Source organism: Brassica rapa, chromosome A06, assembly GCF_000309985.2.
Source record: "Brassica rapa cultivar Chiifu-401-42 chromosome A06, CAAS_Brap_v3.01, whole genome shotgun sequence".
In the NCBI taxonomy this organism is placed as follows: Eukaryota; Viridiplantae; Streptophyta; class Magnoliopsida; order Brassicales; family Brassicaceae; genus Brassica; species Brassica rapa.
The window spans coordinates 24,715,183-24,733,143 of NC_024800.2; the positions used below are offsets into that span (position 1 = coordinate 24,715,183).

General features: G+C 36.0%; 4 protein-coding genes and 1 non-coding gene across 5 annotated transcripts; 1 reads left to right on the plus strand and 4 right to left on the minus strand.

Moving 5' to 3' along the window:
• Nucleotides 1-3: 3 nt before the first annotated feature.
• On the minus strand, nucleotides 4-4,024 carry LOC103875134 (FACT complex subunit SSRP1). The gene is made up of 16 exons (XM_009153604.3): nucleotides 3,812-4,024; nucleotides 3,310-3,495; nucleotides 3,112-3,217; nucleotides 2,817-2,953; nucleotides 2,640-2,723; nucleotides 2,468-2,562; nucleotides 2,233-2,341; nucleotides 2,013-2,099; nucleotides 1,835-1,927; nucleotides 1,543-1,740; nucleotides 1,310-1,455; nucleotides 1,089-1,230; nucleotides 892-1,002; nucleotides 626-799; nucleotides 401-479; nucleotides 4-308 (listed from the first exon to the last, which is right to left on the minus strand). The coding sequence occupies exons 1-16, from the start codon at nucleotides 3,863-3,865 to the stop codon at nucleotides 181-183; spliced, it is 1,929 nt and encodes a 642-aa protein (XP_009151852.1). The 5' UTR covers nucleotides 3,866-4,024; the 3' UTR covers nucleotides 4-180.
• Nucleotides 4,025-4,527: 503 nt separating this feature from the next.
• On the minus strand, nucleotides 4,528-6,899 carry LOC103875136. Its single transcript, XM_009153606.3, has one exon. The coding sequence runs from the start codon at nucleotides 6,779-6,781 to the stop codon at nucleotides 4,727-4,729; it is 2,055 nt and encodes a 684-aa protein (XP_009151854.1). The 5' UTR covers nucleotides 6,782-6,899; the 3' UTR covers nucleotides 4,528-4,726.
• A 4,711-nt stretch (nucleotides 6,900-11,610) lies between these two features.
• LOC103875137 (V-type proton ATPase subunit d1) lies at nucleotides 11,611-14,065 on the minus strand. Its single transcript, XM_009153607.3, has 10 exons — nucleotides 13,779-14,065; nucleotides 13,491-13,611; nucleotides 13,144-13,251; nucleotides 12,972-13,074; nucleotides 12,781-12,861; nucleotides 12,606-12,691; nucleotides 12,436-12,495; nucleotides 12,294-12,342; nucleotides 12,121-12,255; nucleotides 11,611-12,034 (listed from the first exon to the last, which is right to left on the minus strand). The coding sequence occupies exons 1-10, from the start codon at nucleotides 13,957-13,959 to the stop codon at nucleotides 11,903-11,905; spliced, it is 1,056 nt and encodes a 351-aa protein (XP_009151855.1). The 5' UTR covers nucleotides 13,960-14,065; the 3' UTR covers nucleotides 11,611-11,902.
• A 712-nt stretch (nucleotides 14,066-14,777) lies between these two features.
• Nucleotides 14,778-17,759, minus strand: LOC103875139 (protein arginine methyltransferase NDUFAF7, mitochondrial). The gene is made up of 10 exons (XM_009153608.3): nucleotides 17,035-17,759; nucleotides 16,891-16,952; nucleotides 16,670-16,813; nucleotides 16,480-16,590; nucleotides 16,196-16,388; nucleotides 16,009-16,067; nucleotides 15,875-15,927; nucleotides 15,582-15,804; nucleotides 15,396-15,504; nucleotides 14,778-15,312 (listed from the first exon to the last, which is right to left on the minus strand). The coding sequence occupies exons 1-10, from the start codon at nucleotides 17,249-17,251 to the stop codon at nucleotides 15,050-15,052; spliced, it is 1,434 nt and encodes a 477-aa protein (XP_009151856.2). The 5' UTR covers nucleotides 17,252-17,759; the 3' UTR covers nucleotides 14,778-15,049.
• TRNAA-AGC lies at nucleotides 17,364-17,436 on the plus strand. The gene has a single exon. It is a non-coding gene; the product is annotated as a tRNA-Ala (tRNA).
• Nucleotides 17,760-17,961: the final 202 nt, after the last annotated feature.

A 17,961-nucleotide genomic window follows, 5' to 3' on the forward strand; every position in this document is an offset into this window, starting at 1 on the left:
TAATTGTCCTAAAGAGCAAAAACTCATGGATCTTTGTGAACTTCAGCAAGCTAAAGTACGATACTAAAGAGCTTGTAAGATTCACTACATTGAGAAAAACACCCGAACTAAAGATGAAGCAGTAGACAAAATAACATGTAAAATCTCAGATGCTAGTCTTTGGGGTACTACTATCAGAGTTTAGTTACTGTCGGACTCGTTTTCCGAGTCAACAAGCATTGGCTGAGGGTTCTTGTAATCACTAATCTGATCCTCGTATCGCTTCTTGTCGACTTGTGCCTTAGCTTCATACGGCTCTTTTTCCTCGGCTATAGTCACATGAAAACACACACACAATAAATAAGATAACATGCTAAGCTAAAATAACTGTAGTTTTAAAAGGAAATATTTTGAATTTTACCAGACATCTGACGCCACTTATCTCCAAGCACCTTCGCCACATCTCCAAATCCTATTCCTGGGTGAGTCTTCTTTATGTTCTGTTCAGTTCACCAACATAAAATGATATATATTAGTGTTTTGGTCGCCACAAAATGTTTGATAGGAATGCTGTCTGTGGGATAAACAAGCATACTAAAATGTATTAAGAGTTAAATGTAGAACAAAGAAGAGAGAAGGAACTCACATCTCTTTCCATTTGGGAGAAGTACATGAAACCAGACATCGCCTTCTTAGGTGCATTAGGATCCTTCTTCCTTTTCACCTTCCTCTTCTTGCTACTGCCTTCCTCTGTGGCTACTGCTTTCTTCTTCGGGGGCAAGCTTTTCGTCTCTTTCTTTGGTTCCTTCGTCATAGATTTCTGAAAACGAATCAACGATCGGAATAAGATAAGATATGTCAAGCATATGGTTTCGCTGGTGAAAGAGTTTGATTTATATGAAACAGTTCTACCTCTTTCTCTCCTTCGCCATCATCACTAGCATCAGAGTCGTCGTCGTCTCCGCCAGAATCATCAGTTGGTGAACCACCGTCGTCATCCTCACCCCCAACAAAGTCTTCGTCCTTCATAAATTAAAAAGTATCGATATTGTCAAAAAAACATGATCATCAGAACACTGAAGTAATTCGGTCAGACATAAAGCACTTGCCTCCTCGTCACTCTCATCAGCAGCTTGGTTTCTGATACGCTCAAGATGAGGGTCAACAGCATCATCATCCTCCTGAAGAACGGCAGCAACACCCTCTGCGGTACCCGCACCTCCAAGGTTTGTAATCTTCAAACCCTTAGAGCTGCAGTAAGGGAATACAAATGTTTTACTCACAACAATTCAATCCACTCACAGTAGATACTGAAATACCCCGTTCTAACCTTATGAAGGAGTAGAGATTATTATACTCATTCCTCTGAATATTCCGGAACAGATGTTCATGATCAGTTTTCAGTCTTATGGAAAGATCGAAGTAATGCATGTTAGCACCACCAGCAACATGCCTTTCGAACTCCACATTGTCAATCTAAAAATGAAAAGCAAACGGTTTGAACAAACCAACTCTATCTCACAGCCTAACGAAAATTCCTAATCATAAAATAATAAAAAATACCTCATCATGAAGTATAAGCGTTGGAGGTTTAGGTAAAAAGAAAAAGCCCTTCTCAAGTGGATAAAGAACACCATCTTCGGCCTTAAGAGATGATTTCACTGCAAACCCATCTTGGGAACTGCGGAATTTCCCTGGTTTGGTGATCTTTGCACCAGACAGCCCACGCAACACTGTGGTGAAGACTTCATGAATGAGACCCTGAGGATTCATAGCCATATCATTCGCAATCAGTGTATGTAGAAATTATTTTCTATAAATCATTGATAACGTAAGCGGCAGTCAAGAACGAGACCTTATATGATGGCTCCAACTTGTCCTTGAACTTTGTATTCAAAAGATCATCACTAATTGACAGTTCGCTTTCGACGACGGAGTCAGTCTCAAACTAGAGAAGGTAGAAAAAACAGATGTAAAGAAACGCACTTACATAAAGAAAACTGATATAAAAGGAAAACAGAACTAATGCTTACCTGCATCACAATATGGGGGTACATCGTCTGACCTTTCCGGATTGGTGGGTCTAGAGAGATAACAACAAACGTATGTGGCTGGTTCGACTGCTCACACAGAAAACAGATAACAATAGTTTCATTATTAAGAATAAGATTCAGCGACCATAATATGATAATCCTCTGATCTGATAACTGCTAGTATAAATAAAGTTCCCCAGGATATGATTAGAAAAAATACCTTTGGAAGCAAAAACAAGCGGACAACACTACTGTATTGGATTTTGAAGTCATTAGCTTGTCCTTGCAATCGTAAGAAGGAAAGGTGAAGCTCCACACTGTACCGACCCCTGTGAAAGAAAAACCAATCATGTAGTCATGAGATGATGCAGACATATAGTAGTGCAAGCAACATATGATAAAAAGCTCAACTAATACTCTACTCGAAAAGAAAAGATGAAAGAAAAATCTTTCACCTGGGTGTGAGGATTGCGATACCATCAAATGTGACGACCGCCTCTTCAATTCCAGCACCAACATCAGCCACAGCCATGATTCTGTCATGGAGAACCTGAAACATGGTATTGGTATCAGCAGGAAAATACTCGAGACAAACCCATATAATTAAAAAAAGGCTTGGCAACTTACTTGAGCAGGCGGACGAGTTTCATCACCAACAAACTGAGTGTTGGAATTGGGAATATGAAAACTTATCTCCGTCAACGAGTCTTTCTGTAAAATACATATAACAGAATCAGTAACACAGCTAGCATACTTATTAGCCCAGAGATCACATTTTTAAGGAGAAACCAAGATGCAGTATACCTCATTGGCACCAGCAGTATCATCAACATGAAACTCCAACAAGACATCATTTTTCCCTTGAAGCTGAGTCTGTGAAACATCAGCCAGGGACACTTCAAAAGCTTGCTTTCCGCCAACCAAAAAGGTTAGATTGTTCCCTGCACAAAGAAAAGGCATAAAGCTAAGAGCTTTTTTTCACTAAAGAAGCTTAAACTCAGCCAAAGTATGATTCTTTCCCACTAAAAAAATCTCCCAAGGCTAGAAAAATAGTCAATTATGAGGACGAGAACACACCACAAGGTGATAAAGAACTCACCATTCAAATCCACCTCTCCCCAATTGCGACCACTGACAGAGAGCTGTTTCTCTTCAGGTGTTTTCCCAAAAGCACTTTGGAAAAAGCTCGTCAGACTTGCAACATCCTATCCCACCAAACAAAACACACAAGTAATGATAATAAACTTTCAATTAATATTGGAATAAAATCGAAGAAGCTAAGCTAAGCGCACAAAACCTGATCACGAAAGCCAATGAACTTATAGTACAACCCATCTTTGGTTTTGACACCAAGCTGATTCGTCCTTGGAACCTTCATCCAGCTGAGGCCAACGATATCAGACTCATCGACTTCCACAGCTTTCCCACCGCCTTGCTTCCTCCATTGAATCCCTCCTGAGTTTATTTTCAGGAGGCCTGGGTTCTACAGTACCCCAATTAAACAACATTAAACCCTAATAAACATCGATGAAGAATGTTTCCATCAATCATCGGAAGCAAGAACCGCGACGAGATGTAACCATTTCCACACTTGGAAGATCCAAAAAAACACAATTGTATACGTTACTGAATCGAAAACGACACATTCATCTCATAATTGAGTAATCAATCGGCGGCGGCTAAAAGAATAAGAAATTAGGGTTTCGGAGCAAGCGGAAAAGGGCGAGATGAAGTGAAAATTCCTCAGAAAGCAAAACTGATGACGTAATTAGAGTGAATAGAGAGAGAGAGGAACGTACCGTTCCGCCGCGGCCACTGAGAGAGATGTTATTGAAGGAATGTCCGTCCGCCATGGCTTCTTCGATGAGATGAGAGACCAGAGAGAGGAGCTTAAGGAGAAGAAGAGAGTAGTGTCTTTTATAGGATCCTTGGGCGGTGGAGTGCGTCTTGTAATAAAACGGAATAAAAAATCAGTTCATGATGGGGTTACAAACTTTTTTTTTTTTTTTTTTTTTTTTTTTTGCTAAAAAGGGGTTACAAACTTAATTAAATGATATTAACAAAAAAATGACTGGGAGCCATTTATTGGACTTATTTGCCAAATAACCAAAAAAAATTAAAAATTAAATTTTAGGAGAGAAAATAGAGAAAGATAGGAAGAGAAAGTAGGAGAAATGGGAAATTTTGGTTAGTTAGTGTATTTAAGTTTTTTTCATGTATATAGGATGCAATTTTCCATTTATTTATGAATTCTATTCTACAATAAATTTTAATGATGTGAAACAAATTTATTTTAAAATACAAAGACATAAAAACAAAAAAAAATAGATTTGTTAATACTATTTAAAATAAATTTGTAAGATATTAACTAAATTAATTTGAAAATAGTAATTAAAGTAAATTGGCGAGAAACTAATTAAAAATCATTTTGCAAAATACTTATTAATATTTTATGTAGATTTTTAAACCAACTAAAATCATAGATTAATAACATCCTCTTAGCTCTCTCAAGTGATTTTAGTTAACAAGAAAACCAATTTCAATTGGCGTCAGGTTAGCTATTCAAATAAATAGACAACCTGAAGAAAAAGGATCCAACATTTGTTTTTCTTTTGTTCAACATTACCAAATTGAAACAAGCTCATAATAGTACATGTTGTATCAACCCCAAAAACCAAGCCAAGTCTTTTATCCAATAGAGTGGCCAGGATTCTTCAGAACTGTTTTCTTTTGCTCTTGAAGAGCCTATCTCTTTTAGCGTACACGTAACTCAAGGCCACTAACCCTACTCCAGACACTGAAACAGCTCCCCACGGGAACGGCGGATCTTTAAAACAGTCGAGACTCGCTTCCACCTCTTGTGACGCCAAGTACACCACTGAATGCATCGAGTACAAGTCATGCGAAGCTGATCTCAGGTAATACAAAGCCATCTCGAAGTCATTGTGTGAAAGAGCAGAAACAGATTTCTCCATCTTGTACTTCAAAAGATTCCACCTTTGCATGAACTCAGAGTGCCGGTGCTGTTTCACAAGCACCGCCTCTCCTCCATAAGCAACCGCGGAGTCGATAACATCTATCGCGCTCGAGATAGTTGTGTTCAACGACGTCAGAATAACGTTCCTCTTCGCAGCGTCTTTCTGAACAAACGACAGAGACGAGATATCAGAGAAAGGTCCAAACGGCGTCTGCCCCACGCTCCACGTGTAGTCAACTAACGTCGAGTTATGCCTCGGGCTCCACGTCAAATGAGTCGAGGACACACCCCACATGCTCTGAAGAATCGAACCAACGAGAGGTCTTTCAAGATCCCTAGTATGAACAAACACATGACGTCCATTACAAGTATAATCACTCACTGCTTGCGTTCCTCTAGTTCTAACAGCAATCACCATGTCTTTAAACGCAACAGACTGATGATACCTATCCAACAACAACGGCGTGTTGACATCCAAATCAAACACGTAAACAGGCAACACCCTAGCGAACTCCTCTTCCTCATGGATCCCCGCGACTCTCCTCAACTCATCTCCCGACTCAGTCAACGTCCGATGCATATGCTTGGAGTCCAAATACTCACTCACAATCAAAGTATAGTTATCAAACAAGAACCTAGACGTGTACGAGTTCATCCCACGAGAGACAGCAAACGAACAAATAGGACACTCTCTGTAATTCACGCTATAACTCTTGAAACTCAGCTTCTGCTCTCCCAACAACAACCCACCGTTATGAGCTTCCTCCAAGAAGCTTCCTTTAACCGCCTCCCAATCCAACCCAACCGGATCCTTATGCTCCGACCCGTAAACATGAATCAACTGAACAACCAAAGACTCCTCGAAGTACACAGGGATCCTCAGAGAAGGAACGAGCAGTACCTGATACGCATTATACACCAAAGAAGCCACGTCAGCAAGGAGAGCCTTCTCCGATTTAGGACGTCCGTGGAAAGCCGCGAGAGGGTGAAACTCGCCACGTGGCAGCACGCCGTCGCCTGATAACGCGGGGCCGTAATCTACAGGTCCCGCGGAGAGATCGATCCAGAGGTAACGCTCCTTCCCAGTCCAGATGCTCCCGAGGCACTTGGTGAACCCGGCGGAGGAGTCTCCGTGGGAGTAGCTGTACGCGTAGGGCTTCGCCTGAGGGCCGAGGGATAGCAAGTAGATGTAGACTCCTCCGTCTCCGTGCCTCTCCTTCTCGTACTCTTGTTTCACGATCTCGTCGATGGAGGAGTAAGGGAGGGAGAGGAGGTTGGATCGGAGGGAGGAGGTGGTGGAGGAGATTAGGGATTTCAAGGCGGCGTCGAGGCGCGAGGAGAGGGAGGGTGGGGAGAGGGAGGCGTCGAGGTGGAGGGAGTGGGAGACGGCGAGGTTGTGATCGGGGGAGGAGTCGGGAGGGGAGATGACGTGGAAGGTGTCGGAGGTGACGGCGGATGTGATGAAGGAGGAGAGAGTGGAGGCGGAGGAGGGAGGGAAGGAGTCGCCGACGAAGCGGACGTGGAGGGAGACGGGGACCGAGAGGGAGAGGAGGGGTTGGGAGAGGGAGGTGAAGTGGAGAGAGGAGGAGGAGAGGGATCGTTTGAGAGAGGAGGAGAGAGATCCGAAGGAGTCGTTGGTTGCTTTGGGGTCGAGGCGGAATTGGTTGGTTAAGAAGCTGTCTAGTCCTGGGATCGGGAGAGTTGTTGAGGCGGTGGTGGTGGTGGTGAGTAGAAGGAGTGAGAGGAGGGTGAAGATTGCGGCGGATCCGCCATTGATGCGGCGGTGCATCATGCGATAACGGAGCTCCTCTGATGGAAGTGAGGAGAGAGAAAGGAGACTCGATCTGATCTCTTCCAAAGCTAATTGTCAAATTAATTTTGGGCGTGCATTTAGGGGTTTTACTCTCAAAATTGCCGTATGTTCATGTTTCTATCTAACAAAATAGTGAAAATGTAATATTATTATTTCGAATACGTTTTACCTTTACGTTGATTGACTAAAATTTTCATCCGATTTTCTGAATAATAATTTAATTTTATAAATTTTGATCCGTAAGTATATTTATAATTTTAATATTATTACAAGTTTTAAATTTTAGTATTTTAAATATATAAAATATTAATATATAGCGATTTTTAATACATTTCACTTTGTTATTAACATTAATTATTTACATATATATTTTCGAGCTACATACAACAAATAACAAAGAATCTCTTTCAAAATATGCTTTTCTTTAATTTATACATTTTACGTATAATACATTCTTCAAATTCATTTATTAATATTGTAGAAAAGATATTGATTTATAATTCATATTTACGTGTTGTGTTTTAAAATTCATATATTTATATTTCATGTTTACCACTTTTATGATACCACTTTTCATTTTTACCAACACTAAAGAGATATTTTCAAAAATATATTCTTCATTAAGTGGCAAAAGACTCTTATACTATTGTTCTCTATATATAATAAATTATTATTTAAATAAATAAAAATAAAAAATTTATGTTTTTGAATTATACTTTTTCGAATTCGAACTTTTTATAATTTTTTTTTGAATTTTTTTTTTCGAATTTTTTTTTTTCAAAATTTCTATTTGAAAATCAAAAATTATATTTGAAACTATTTTTAAATTTTTTTAAATATTTTTGTAAGTATTTATTTATATATTTATTAGAATCCTAAATTTTGCATTCCAAAAACTCTACTCTACCCCTAAACTCTAAACTTTAGAGTAGTTAATGGAAATTGCCACACATACCACATTCATAGTACCATTTTTCATGTTTACACTAATCATTTTAACCTTTGTTTTTAATAAAGGATAAAAGACACTTATACCTTTAAAGTTAACTAATATAGACTTACTACTTAGAGTTGATGGGTGGGGCAAAATTTTTGGAAAGTGAAATTTATGATTCCAATAAATATATAAATAAATACTTAAAAATATAATTTTTTAAAAAAAACTAATTTCAAACATAATTTTCGATTTCCAAAATTTTTTTTGAAAAAAAACAAAAAAAAATTCAAAAAAAATTCAAAAAATTTGTTAACATTATCATTGGTTTTATCTTTTCAAAAATTTGAAATATTATAATTTTGAGTTTGAATATGTATTTTCAAAATTTTATATTGTAAAGAAAAATTTAAAATTACACAACTATTTTTAAGTTTAGAAAATTCCATGAATTTTGAATTTGTTTTGTTAAAAAATATTATTTTACAAAAAATTATTTCAACTTTTGGTAAGATTTTTTATATTTTCTCGACAGATTTTGTTATAAATAAAATAAAAATTAAATTTGTAATATAAATGAATTATTAAAATTTATATTTTCTAATAGCATATATTTAAACAGTATATGAACTAAAGGTTAGTTGTATACTATTATATTTTTCATATAAACATTTTCAACAATATATATTGTTGAGAACTTCAAATTAAATAAAAATATAAAATATAGTTGTAGATATAAAAGTTTAACCTATGCTAATAAGTTTATTTTTGTATAAAAATATTATATAATTTATGAAATTTTTGTTAATGATGAGTGATAATTTATTTAATGAAACTATTTAACTAATATAGTACTTCTATTTTAATATAATACAGAATATAATTATAAATTTATAAAAAGTATAAAATTTTATTTTGTTGTTTATAATAAAACTTTAATTAACAATGATTTATAAAATATTAGATTATTAATTACAAAATTAATTAATGTGTTCTTTTATAAAAATATTTAAAAAGCTAGCAAGATTTTGTTAGATTATTTTTCATCAGATTTTATTATAATTAAAATGAAATTCAAATTTATAATTGGTTTATTATTAATGTAACTAATACAATATGTCATATTAATTAATTCTTTAAATAGTCAAATTATGACTTGTTAGTGGTAGATAAAAATTAGGACACTAAATATTTTAGATTTGATTTCTCTATACTATAAAATTATAAGTTATTTTTATAACAATCATCACGATCACTCTGCAATTCAGTAAATTATATATGTATCATATATACCTTACTATAATGATTAGTGTACCGCCTATATTACTATTTATTATTTCGTAGTAATTGTTTTAATTTATTATCATTTACCTATATTAATGGGGCTAGTATATCGCCTCGTTAATAAACTTTGATTATTAAACACGGTATAATTACTGGCTTGTCTGTGCTGCCGCATAATTTATTTAATGTTATAATTTTTCTATCACCATAATACGATTGATATTTATTTCTTTATTATATAAATGTTTGGTCACCTATATAAAATATTATGAAATTTACGAAATTTGGTTGACTGATTATAACAATATTTTCAGATTTATTTTCGGTTCATACGATTTAATCCAAACGGTCACAAAGGAAATTTTCAAAAAATTGCCATTTTCCAGACGTCTATGTACAATGTTTACATCTATAAATATACTTATTTTTCACTCATTTACTTCATCCAAAATATTTACTCTTCTCTCAAATCGCTCCATTCCGGGTTTTTCATTTCAAGAAAAATGATTCGCATATTTTTTGTTTTATGTGCAATTTTAATTTTTGCTTATATGTACGGTCTTTTTATTGGAGAATTTACTCCAGAAAAAATTACGCTTAATGTCGGTTTAAATTTCTATGCTTTTTTCCTTGTAATTGCGTGTATCATTAATGTAAATGATTCATTTTAAAATTATGAAATTCTAATAAAATATTTTTTTTGTGTTTTAGAAATACAAATGGCAAAAATCGAGAAATTTCAGTTCCCGACTATAAAAATAACTAGAGAAAATTACGTCGGATGAGTCACAAATGTGAAACTTTATCTTGTAATGAAGAAGTTAACCGAAACGATAAAAATCGGTAACAAATCACTGCCATAGCATATAGTCGAAGCGATAATCTTCCTGAAAAAGCATTTAGATGTGAATCTAATGCACGACTATGTAAACGGCGAAGACCCAACCGAACTATGGCAAGCCTTGAAAGAGAGATCCGATAACTAGAATTCATGCATTAGATTCGCATCTAAATGCTTGAAGATTATCGGTTCGGTTATATGCTTGGGCGGCGATTTGTTACCAATTTTTATCGTTTCGGTTAACTTCTTCATTACAAGAAAAGCTTTCACATTTGTGACACATCCAACGTAATTTTCTCCAGTTATTTTTAGAGCTTGGAACTGAAGTTTCTCGATGTTTGCCATTTGTATTTCTAAAACACAAAATAATATATTTTATTAGAATTTCATAATTTTAAATGAACCATTTACATCAATGATACACGCAATCACAAGGAAAAACAACGCATAGAAAAGTAAATCGACATTAAGCGTATATTTTTCAGAAGTAAAATTCTCCAATAAAAAGAACATACATAGAAGGAAAAATTAGAATTGCACATAAAACCAAAAATATGCGAATCCGGAATGGAGTGATTTGAAAATATATGAGAGAAGATGAAATATTTTGGATGAAGTAAATGAGTAAAGAATGAGTATATTTATAGATGAAAACACTGTTCACAGCCGTTTGAAAAAGAGAAAAATTTAAAATTTTCTTTGTGACTGTTGGAATTAAATCGTATGAACCGAAAAATTAATCTGAAAATATTGTAATAATCAGTAACCAAATTCCGTAAATTTCATAATATTTTATATATGTGCCCAAAATTTATATAATAACCATAATATAATAAACAAATAAATATCAATCATATTATGGTGATAGAAAAATTATAACATTAAATCAATTATACAACGGCACAACCAAGCCAATAATTATAGTATATTTAATAATCAAGGTTTATTAACGAGACGACATACCACCCGCATTAATATAGATAAATGATACTCCCTCCGTTTTTTAATATAAGTCGTTTTACAGCTATGCACGTAGATTAAGAAAACCATTAATTTCTTATATTTTCTAAACAAAAACATCATTAATTATTTACCTAACCACAATTCAACCAATAGAAAAATAGAAGATATATTACTATTGGTCATACAACATTAATTATTAATAAATTTTACATAGAAAACCGAAAACGACATATAATTTGGAACAAAAAAGTTTCTCTAAAACGACTTATAATAAAAAACGGAGGGAGTAATAAATTACAACAATTATTACGAAATAATAAATAATAATATAGGTAGTATACCGGTCATTATAGTAGGATATATATGATACGTATAAACTTTACCGAATTTCAGAGTGATCTTGCTGATAACATGTTATAAAATAACTTATAACTTTGTAGTATAGACAAATTTTAATAAGGGCAAAATTTTATATTTGTAGAATGGAGATAATACTGATACAATAATGAGAGAAAATATGTTATAAGAGGAATAATAAATGGTGCGTCTTTTCTCGAACACAAACGTTCGTTTATATAGAGATAAAAAGTAGAAGTTACTATACATGCATAGTGATGGTGGGATCCTTATGATTTACATTCACGTAAGTTTGTCAAATTCGGTGCGTGTAATATTGACTTTCTATTTCTTCACGTTTATATCATTTAAATATTTTTTGTTAATTGTAATATTTTTTAATATGACTGAATACTTTTTATTTCAGTAGTGGGCCTATAAAATCGTAACTTATTAAATAACAAAATGTTATAAAAACGCATGACAGATAAATAGTTTGATTATATTATTACAAGAATTTTATTGGCAATAGAGAACCAATCAAAGTATGGCCAAAACAAACAAATCGGAGAGATTCTGGTTTGGGCAAACAGTAAATGTAAAAAAAATGCAGATTGTACAGCAGATTTCTCTGGTAAATCGGAGGATTGAAGATTGTAACCAACAACAACCAAACATGTTCTTTCTTCTTATTCTCCAATTTTAGAACACATTTTAATGTGTTTCTCACTTCTTACCTGGCTCAGAACATGTAGACGACACTGTCGTGGATCCTCGACTTCTGGTTCTGTGCAACACACTCGGATATCCACATCAGGTTCCTGATCTCTTGCTCCCTCAACCTCATATACGCAAAGAACACCCCGTAATGGAACTGCAAAAAACTCAGGACGCGTTATGCAATCAGGCTCTATTGTATTAGACTCTCAGCTTTTGGAATTTCTATGGAAACAAACAAACCTGTTGCTCAAAGGCTAAGCAAAGCCTTCTGACTTCTTCTTCATAAAATGCCTTGTCAAGCATCTGGCTCTCTCCATAAGACATCTTGGAGAATATTGCTTGGTAAGGAGGGTACTTCTCCATAACACCACGAACCTAACAGCGGAATAATATATATTAGCTTGCCGATTTACCTGATCTATGTCTTCACAGATAGCAAGCTCCTCGTGACCATACGGATAGCTGTTTATAGAAAAAGTAAAACCATAGTGAGAAAACTTTTGTTTTATGCAACCACTGAACGGAATTTTTATCGATTGGCTCTAGAACGCTTACAGGAGACCAAAGTTGGAGTACAGTTTCTTCCTGTCTTCTCTTGTAAGCTCAGTGCCAATGCTGCATAAAGATGAAAATCAGTTTCACTGACTTAGTAAACAAAGCAACACAACGAGGGTACCATCTCTTGTAGTTTGATGAATGGAAACATACATCAGTGATTAATTTACCTATTGATGGTGATGTTGACAGCTCTTCTGTCAGCTTCGAAGGCCAGAAGGTCAGACATTATCTCTGATGTTGCCCCACCAAGTTTCTATTTCGAATACACAGCAAAATCGGGTCAGCTAGTAAAAGGTAGATTCTAAAGTTTTGTAAAAAAAGAATTTAGGAGTCGAGTAGCACCTGACAGAACTTGTAAAAATCTTCAAGGTATGCTTTGTAGAGGGTGTTCCTCATAATCTCAATGTTCATGTCATCCAAATCCTGAAAATAATTTGAACATGAAATGAATTTCAAACTTCACCAATGTATCCGGTAACTAAAAAAACACTACTCAACGTCAAAAAAGAAGAAGACATGTTTCAGATATGTACCTCAGATGTCAAGCATTCAGAAAAATAAGGAGCCAGAGGAGTATCAACAAGCACCAACCTATAGAGCTCCCTCATGTTCTGAGCAACTGCCAATGTGGCAATGCTGGAAAAGAAAAATCATGAGCTAAAAACATAAACAAGGAAGATCCAAAAAGGTCAATGTGGGGGGTACCTGTCAAACATGCCTAAAGGGTGACATTTCTCAATCAACTCTTGAACATCTCTCTCGTGCAAAGTTCCAGTAACAATCAGCACGACATTGTCAATCATGTGGCCGTATCTGCATTATGATATTAAGAGCACAAAACCCAATATCTCAAACGCCAGCATCTTCCACTGATAGACCATACACTAAACTAAACCCACGGATACATAAGCAAGAGCAAAGTAAACAATATACGCTAGCATTTAAACTACGACAAAACAAATCCATTACACTGCAATCTCATAGAAAACTGGAGCTTCATGAAATTACCAAACCTCACAAACCATGACCTGTTGATCAAGAATGACTCTCACCTGATGTACTCTAAGAAGGTGGACATAGGCTCAGTAGCTTGGCAAAGCATATGCTTGTAATCATCCACAAGCTTGAGTGTACACTTCTCCACGATTGTGGTGGTATGTAGAGGTGACGGTTCTGCATCCCATTAGATAAATGATCAGAGAGATTCAGATACTATAATAATCAACAATAACATCAGCTTTGAGATCCATACATTGAAGTTAAAATAAGGTTAAAACCCAAGAATCGAATCCAAAGTCAAACCAATCAAATTCATAAGATATGTGGAAGATTCCACGCACCGTTCTGGAGGTAAGAGCCGTACTTGGTGGCGGAGAGGTGCATTTTGATGTCGTCGAGGTTCTCACATTGGCACAGATTGTTGTAATCGGCCGTGGTGAGAAGCCCAGCACGGTGGCCCCTCACGATCGCCTCCAAGTATCCGCCATGGATGTTGAACGTAAGCGCCTCGAATCCGTACATCCTTGATATTCAGATCTCAATGATTGACACGGGAGAGATCTGGAGAAAATATATCCAAGCAGAGAGAGAGAGAGATCGACGCGAGGAAGATAGAGACACACCTTCGAAGTTTTGATTGATTTGTTTGCATGTTTGAAATTACGATACTACCCTTATACCGGTCTGCTAAATCAAAGAGACAAAGAAAGACCCACGCACGCACGCACGCGCGCGCAATTACTTAACCGAATAACGTACCCGTGAACATCTGGACATTGGTTTTGGTTCAGTTGATCGATTTATTATACCCAATGAAGGTTGAGCAAAATACTCTATTCGAACCAAAAAATCCCTAACTCTACAAAGCAAAACAAAATAACATGCAGGAAACAAATAATCACAAATACTAAAAAAAGTAGAAACGGATATCCGATCCATTCGTTATTTATTATAAACAATTATATACATAAAAATTATATTTTTGTTACATTTTGTGTAAATTTTACAAAATTTTATTCATAAAATTGATTATTCTAGTTACTGAAGTATGAAAAGGTACATGATTTTTTATTCTATTATCTTTGAATTTTTTTTATTTGTAGAGATCAAATCGGATATCCAATTAAAATATAAAACTGTTTTAATATTCGAACATCAAATCCAATTAAAATATCCAGATAGCTATATATCAAATCAAATCGGATAATTGATTATTCAGACAAAAAGAATTAGATTATAAATATTTCTTAAAACCCGGATATTAAATTCCTATCTCTAATAATGAATACAAAATAAAATTTATGGCTATACATACTGTTGAAGTAGTGTACTTCAATTTTTCTTGGGAAGTAGCCATTTTATGTTCTCTCAGCCAAAATATGTCAACCTGACTGTTACATATGTTATGTTATAAAACTTTTGATTTGTAACATGTTATAAAACATTTATTATTGCTATATGTCATAAAACATTTGATTTAAAACCATATAGCAAAAACTTTGAAATTCAAAAGCTTTTTATTTCATTTAGCCTGAGATTGATGATAAGCCAAGTTCAAAGAAAAAAAAAAAAAACAAAAGAGTGTTGTGTCCTCTCAAAGTTTAAATCTTTGTTACTGGAACGGAGCGGGAGTGCCTTGGTTTCGGTTGACAATAGCCATTGCAAGATACCTCTCCCCCATTCCAATCGGCGTCTGTTCATCAGGTCCTTCCCAGAAAGGTGCCTCACCATCTCCAACAAGCCTCCAGTACCCTGACCTCAAAGACTCAGTTTGTTCATCGTCGCAGTTCTGCAGCAGCGCATCAACTCTGAAGTTTATTCCAAGCGAACCCAAGAACTGAGACTGAGTCATAGGTCCATGGACTGTCACATTTTCTGCACAACACACAGACACGTTTTCATTTGCTTTTAAGTAAGTTATAACAATAAGGGAACGAGAAGTGAGTATAGGAACGAACCTGAAGCTTCCTCAGCAGAGTGTTTTATCGAAGGGAAATCGACATAAGCACTTAGATCCGCAGAGCCTGGATAATCCAGTATGTTGACAAACTTGTGTTCTCTAATAGCCTTATATCATATCCATAGATTCAGACACAAAAGACTTTATAAGCATTTGATCAGAGCATTTTTTTTAGGACACACACCTGAAGACTGTCTGAAATGATTACATCCTTCCCGTAATCGATTATTAGTGCTCCACCTCCATCAGAGCCTATTCTCTTGGCTATTTCTTGAGTCAAATCCATTGATTTGGGGCTGATCTCGACATGCTCCAGCTTCTCCTTTTCCTCAGGTGTAGCCCAAGTGCAACGTTTCACAAGGTATAAGGCTGCAGGTGTGGGCTGTGGGGATAGAACAAAGCGGAACCTACAAAACCAACAACTCATCCATCAGCTCTGAAGTTTTCTTTGCATATTGTATATATACAAATACTTACTGTGAATCTTCTCCCACATCAACCATCTTCTCACACCAACCTCTGGGAGTTTTCTGCAGAGATTGAGTCCATATAAGATACACATACTAAACTAAAGGAGAAGACTATAATATGAAAGTTACACCCACACTTACCTGAAACTGATGAACTGGAAGAGCATCATAAAACTCATGAGCTATGATTATCGTCGGTACTGTCAAGGAAGGGCATCATAAAACTCATTGCTTAAGACATGTTTAGCAATTTGACTGTTGCTATATTAAGACAAAAGCCTCATAAGAGAGTCTCAAGTTCCAAGTAAATGTAACAAAACATGCATACCTCCTGATGGTACCTCTTCAAGAGTAGCGTGCCAATGCACAGGCGTCCCAGCTAATGAACTCACAGCTTTCTTCTCCGAACTACTTTCATCTGTGCACTTCAGGTTCTGGTGCTGAATCTTCTGCAACGCGGGACTGCACTCCACCAAGTGTATATGCAATGACTCCGTGAAGTTTCTAAACTTTGATGTACCCTAAACGTGGACAGTCCCCAAAAAACAGAGACAGCAGTGAGATAGTCTTCGCGGTTCTGGAGACATAACACAAGAGGATCAAAATACATACACGAAGGAGATCGACCATGAGCGTTCCTCGACCTGGACCTAGCTCAATGAGATTAACCCTCTCTGGCTTTCCCATTTGCTCCCAGAGACAAACAGTCCAAACACCAATCATCTAACATCATCACAACACACCTAGTAAGAAAATAAACAAATCTCAAACACACAAATTCACTGTTTCTAAGTAATGTTACCTCGCCAAACATCTGGCTAACTTCAGGAGAAGTAATGAAATCACCTTGAGCTCCAAACACATCACGGTTCATGTAATAACCTGATCTAGGATTAGTCAACACTTCCTCCATATACTCCGCCACTGAGATTGGCCCACCACGAAACTGTGCGAATGCACTAATTTGATCAAAGTTGCATACAAAAAGTTTCAACCTTTCTACTAAGAATCGGTCTAAGTTACCTTGATGACGCTCTTGAGGTGCTTGACGAGCTCGGAGTCCGGTGTGGGTTCATGAGAGTGGTCTAATTTAACAAACAACAAATCAGACTCTCCAAAGCTGTCAAATTGAATCTCACTATAGAGTGTGGAGGTGGAATCATTTACCGGGAGGATTGAAGAGAGCGGAACGGTCGACGGAGATGGTTGTTCCAGCGGCGGCGGCGGAACCTGACTCTTCGACATGGCTACTCGCCGAGGAAGGTGGATCCGGTGAAGAGGGTAATGAGGAAAACGGTGAAAGAGAGGGTTTTGAGAAGAAGGGAGTCTTGGAAGAGAGAAGACGGCGAGGAGAGGATGTTTGCGTCAGTAATCTTCTCAGCATCTTCGCAATTTCAAAAATCTCCGGCAGACCCAAGTTCGTGACGACTCAGGAGGGGTATAGAAGAGAAACTAACTTCTTATAAATAACACTAAGTTTAAACTTTACCAACAAAGGGGATGTAGCTCAGATGGTAGAGCGCTCGCTTAGCATGCGAGAGGTACGGGGATCGATACCCCGCATCTCCACTTTTTCACCCTCTTTTTCCTATTTACCAGAACACATGCTCGGATGGTAATATATTTTCACCCGACTCAAAAGATAAAAATCAATTCATAGCAGAACACGTATTACAGAGTAGACATATATCCATTTAAAAAACTTTACACTCTCAACATTCCTACACACTAAAAAAAAAAAAAACATTCCTACACACTAAAAATCACATATCAAAATCTTTAGACTTTCATGGCTCTTTACATTTACATTTACATTTATGCTTTTGTTGGTATGAAACTTATCTTCTTAAACAGCTTATAACTAGTAGCATATGTAATATCTTTTTAATTAGTCCTCGTACTTTCTCTTGTATAATACATTTATGTATGTTTTTTCTGAACCTAACATTTATGTATGTTTACTGGTTAATTAGATGCAAAGATAATTGTGTTTTAGTTTTGATGGATAAATGAAAAGTTAATGACACTTAAATTTCACTTTGATTTTCCCTTTTGCGTGGACTGAGTGAGGGATAAAGTTATCAAACGTTAGAG

Bases quoted from the DNA above. Each gene is read 5' to 3' on its own strand.
- LOC103875134 (XM_009153604.3), bottom strand. From the start codon at position 3,865: ATGGCGGACGGACATTCCTTCAATAACATCTCTCTCAGTGGCCGCGGC. The intron at 1,928-2,012 runs GTAAGCATTAGT...TACCTTCTCTAG, and splicing joins ACCCCCATATTGTGATGCAG to TTTGAGACTGACTCCGTCGT. The intron at 1,003-1,088 runs GCAAGTGCTTTA...TAATTTATGAAG, and splicing joins CTGATGAGAGTGACGAGGAG to GACGAAGACTTTGTTGGGGG.
- LOC103875136 (XM_009153606.3), bottom strand. From the start codon at position 6,781: ATGATGCACCGCCGCATCAATGGCGGATCCGCCGCAATCTTCACCCTC.
- LOC103875137 (XM_009153607.3), bottom strand. From the start codon at position 13,959: ATGTACGGATTCGAGGCGCTTACGTTCAACATCCATGGCGGATACTTG. The intron at 12,496-12,605 runs GTAAATTAATCA...ATCTTTATGCAG, and splicing joins GTCAACATCACCATCAATAG to CATTGGCACTGAGCTTACAA. The intron at 12,035-12,120 runs GTTTGTTTGTTT...AGTTTTTTGCAG, and splicing joins GCTTAGCCTTTGAGCAACAG to TTCCATTACGGGGTGTTCTT.
- LOC103875139 (XM_009153608.3), bottom strand. From the start codon at position 17,251: ATGCTGAGAAGATTACTGACGCAAACATCCTCTCCTCGCCGTCTTCTC. The intron at 16,389-16,479 runs GTATGTATTTTG...GTCCACGTTTAG, and splicing joins TCATGGTCGATCTCCTTCGT to GGTACATCAAAGTTTAGAAA. The intron at 15,505-15,581 runs GTGTGTGTCCTA...ATATGATATAAG, and splicing joins TCATTTCAGACAGTCTTCAG to GCTATTAGAGAACACAAGTT.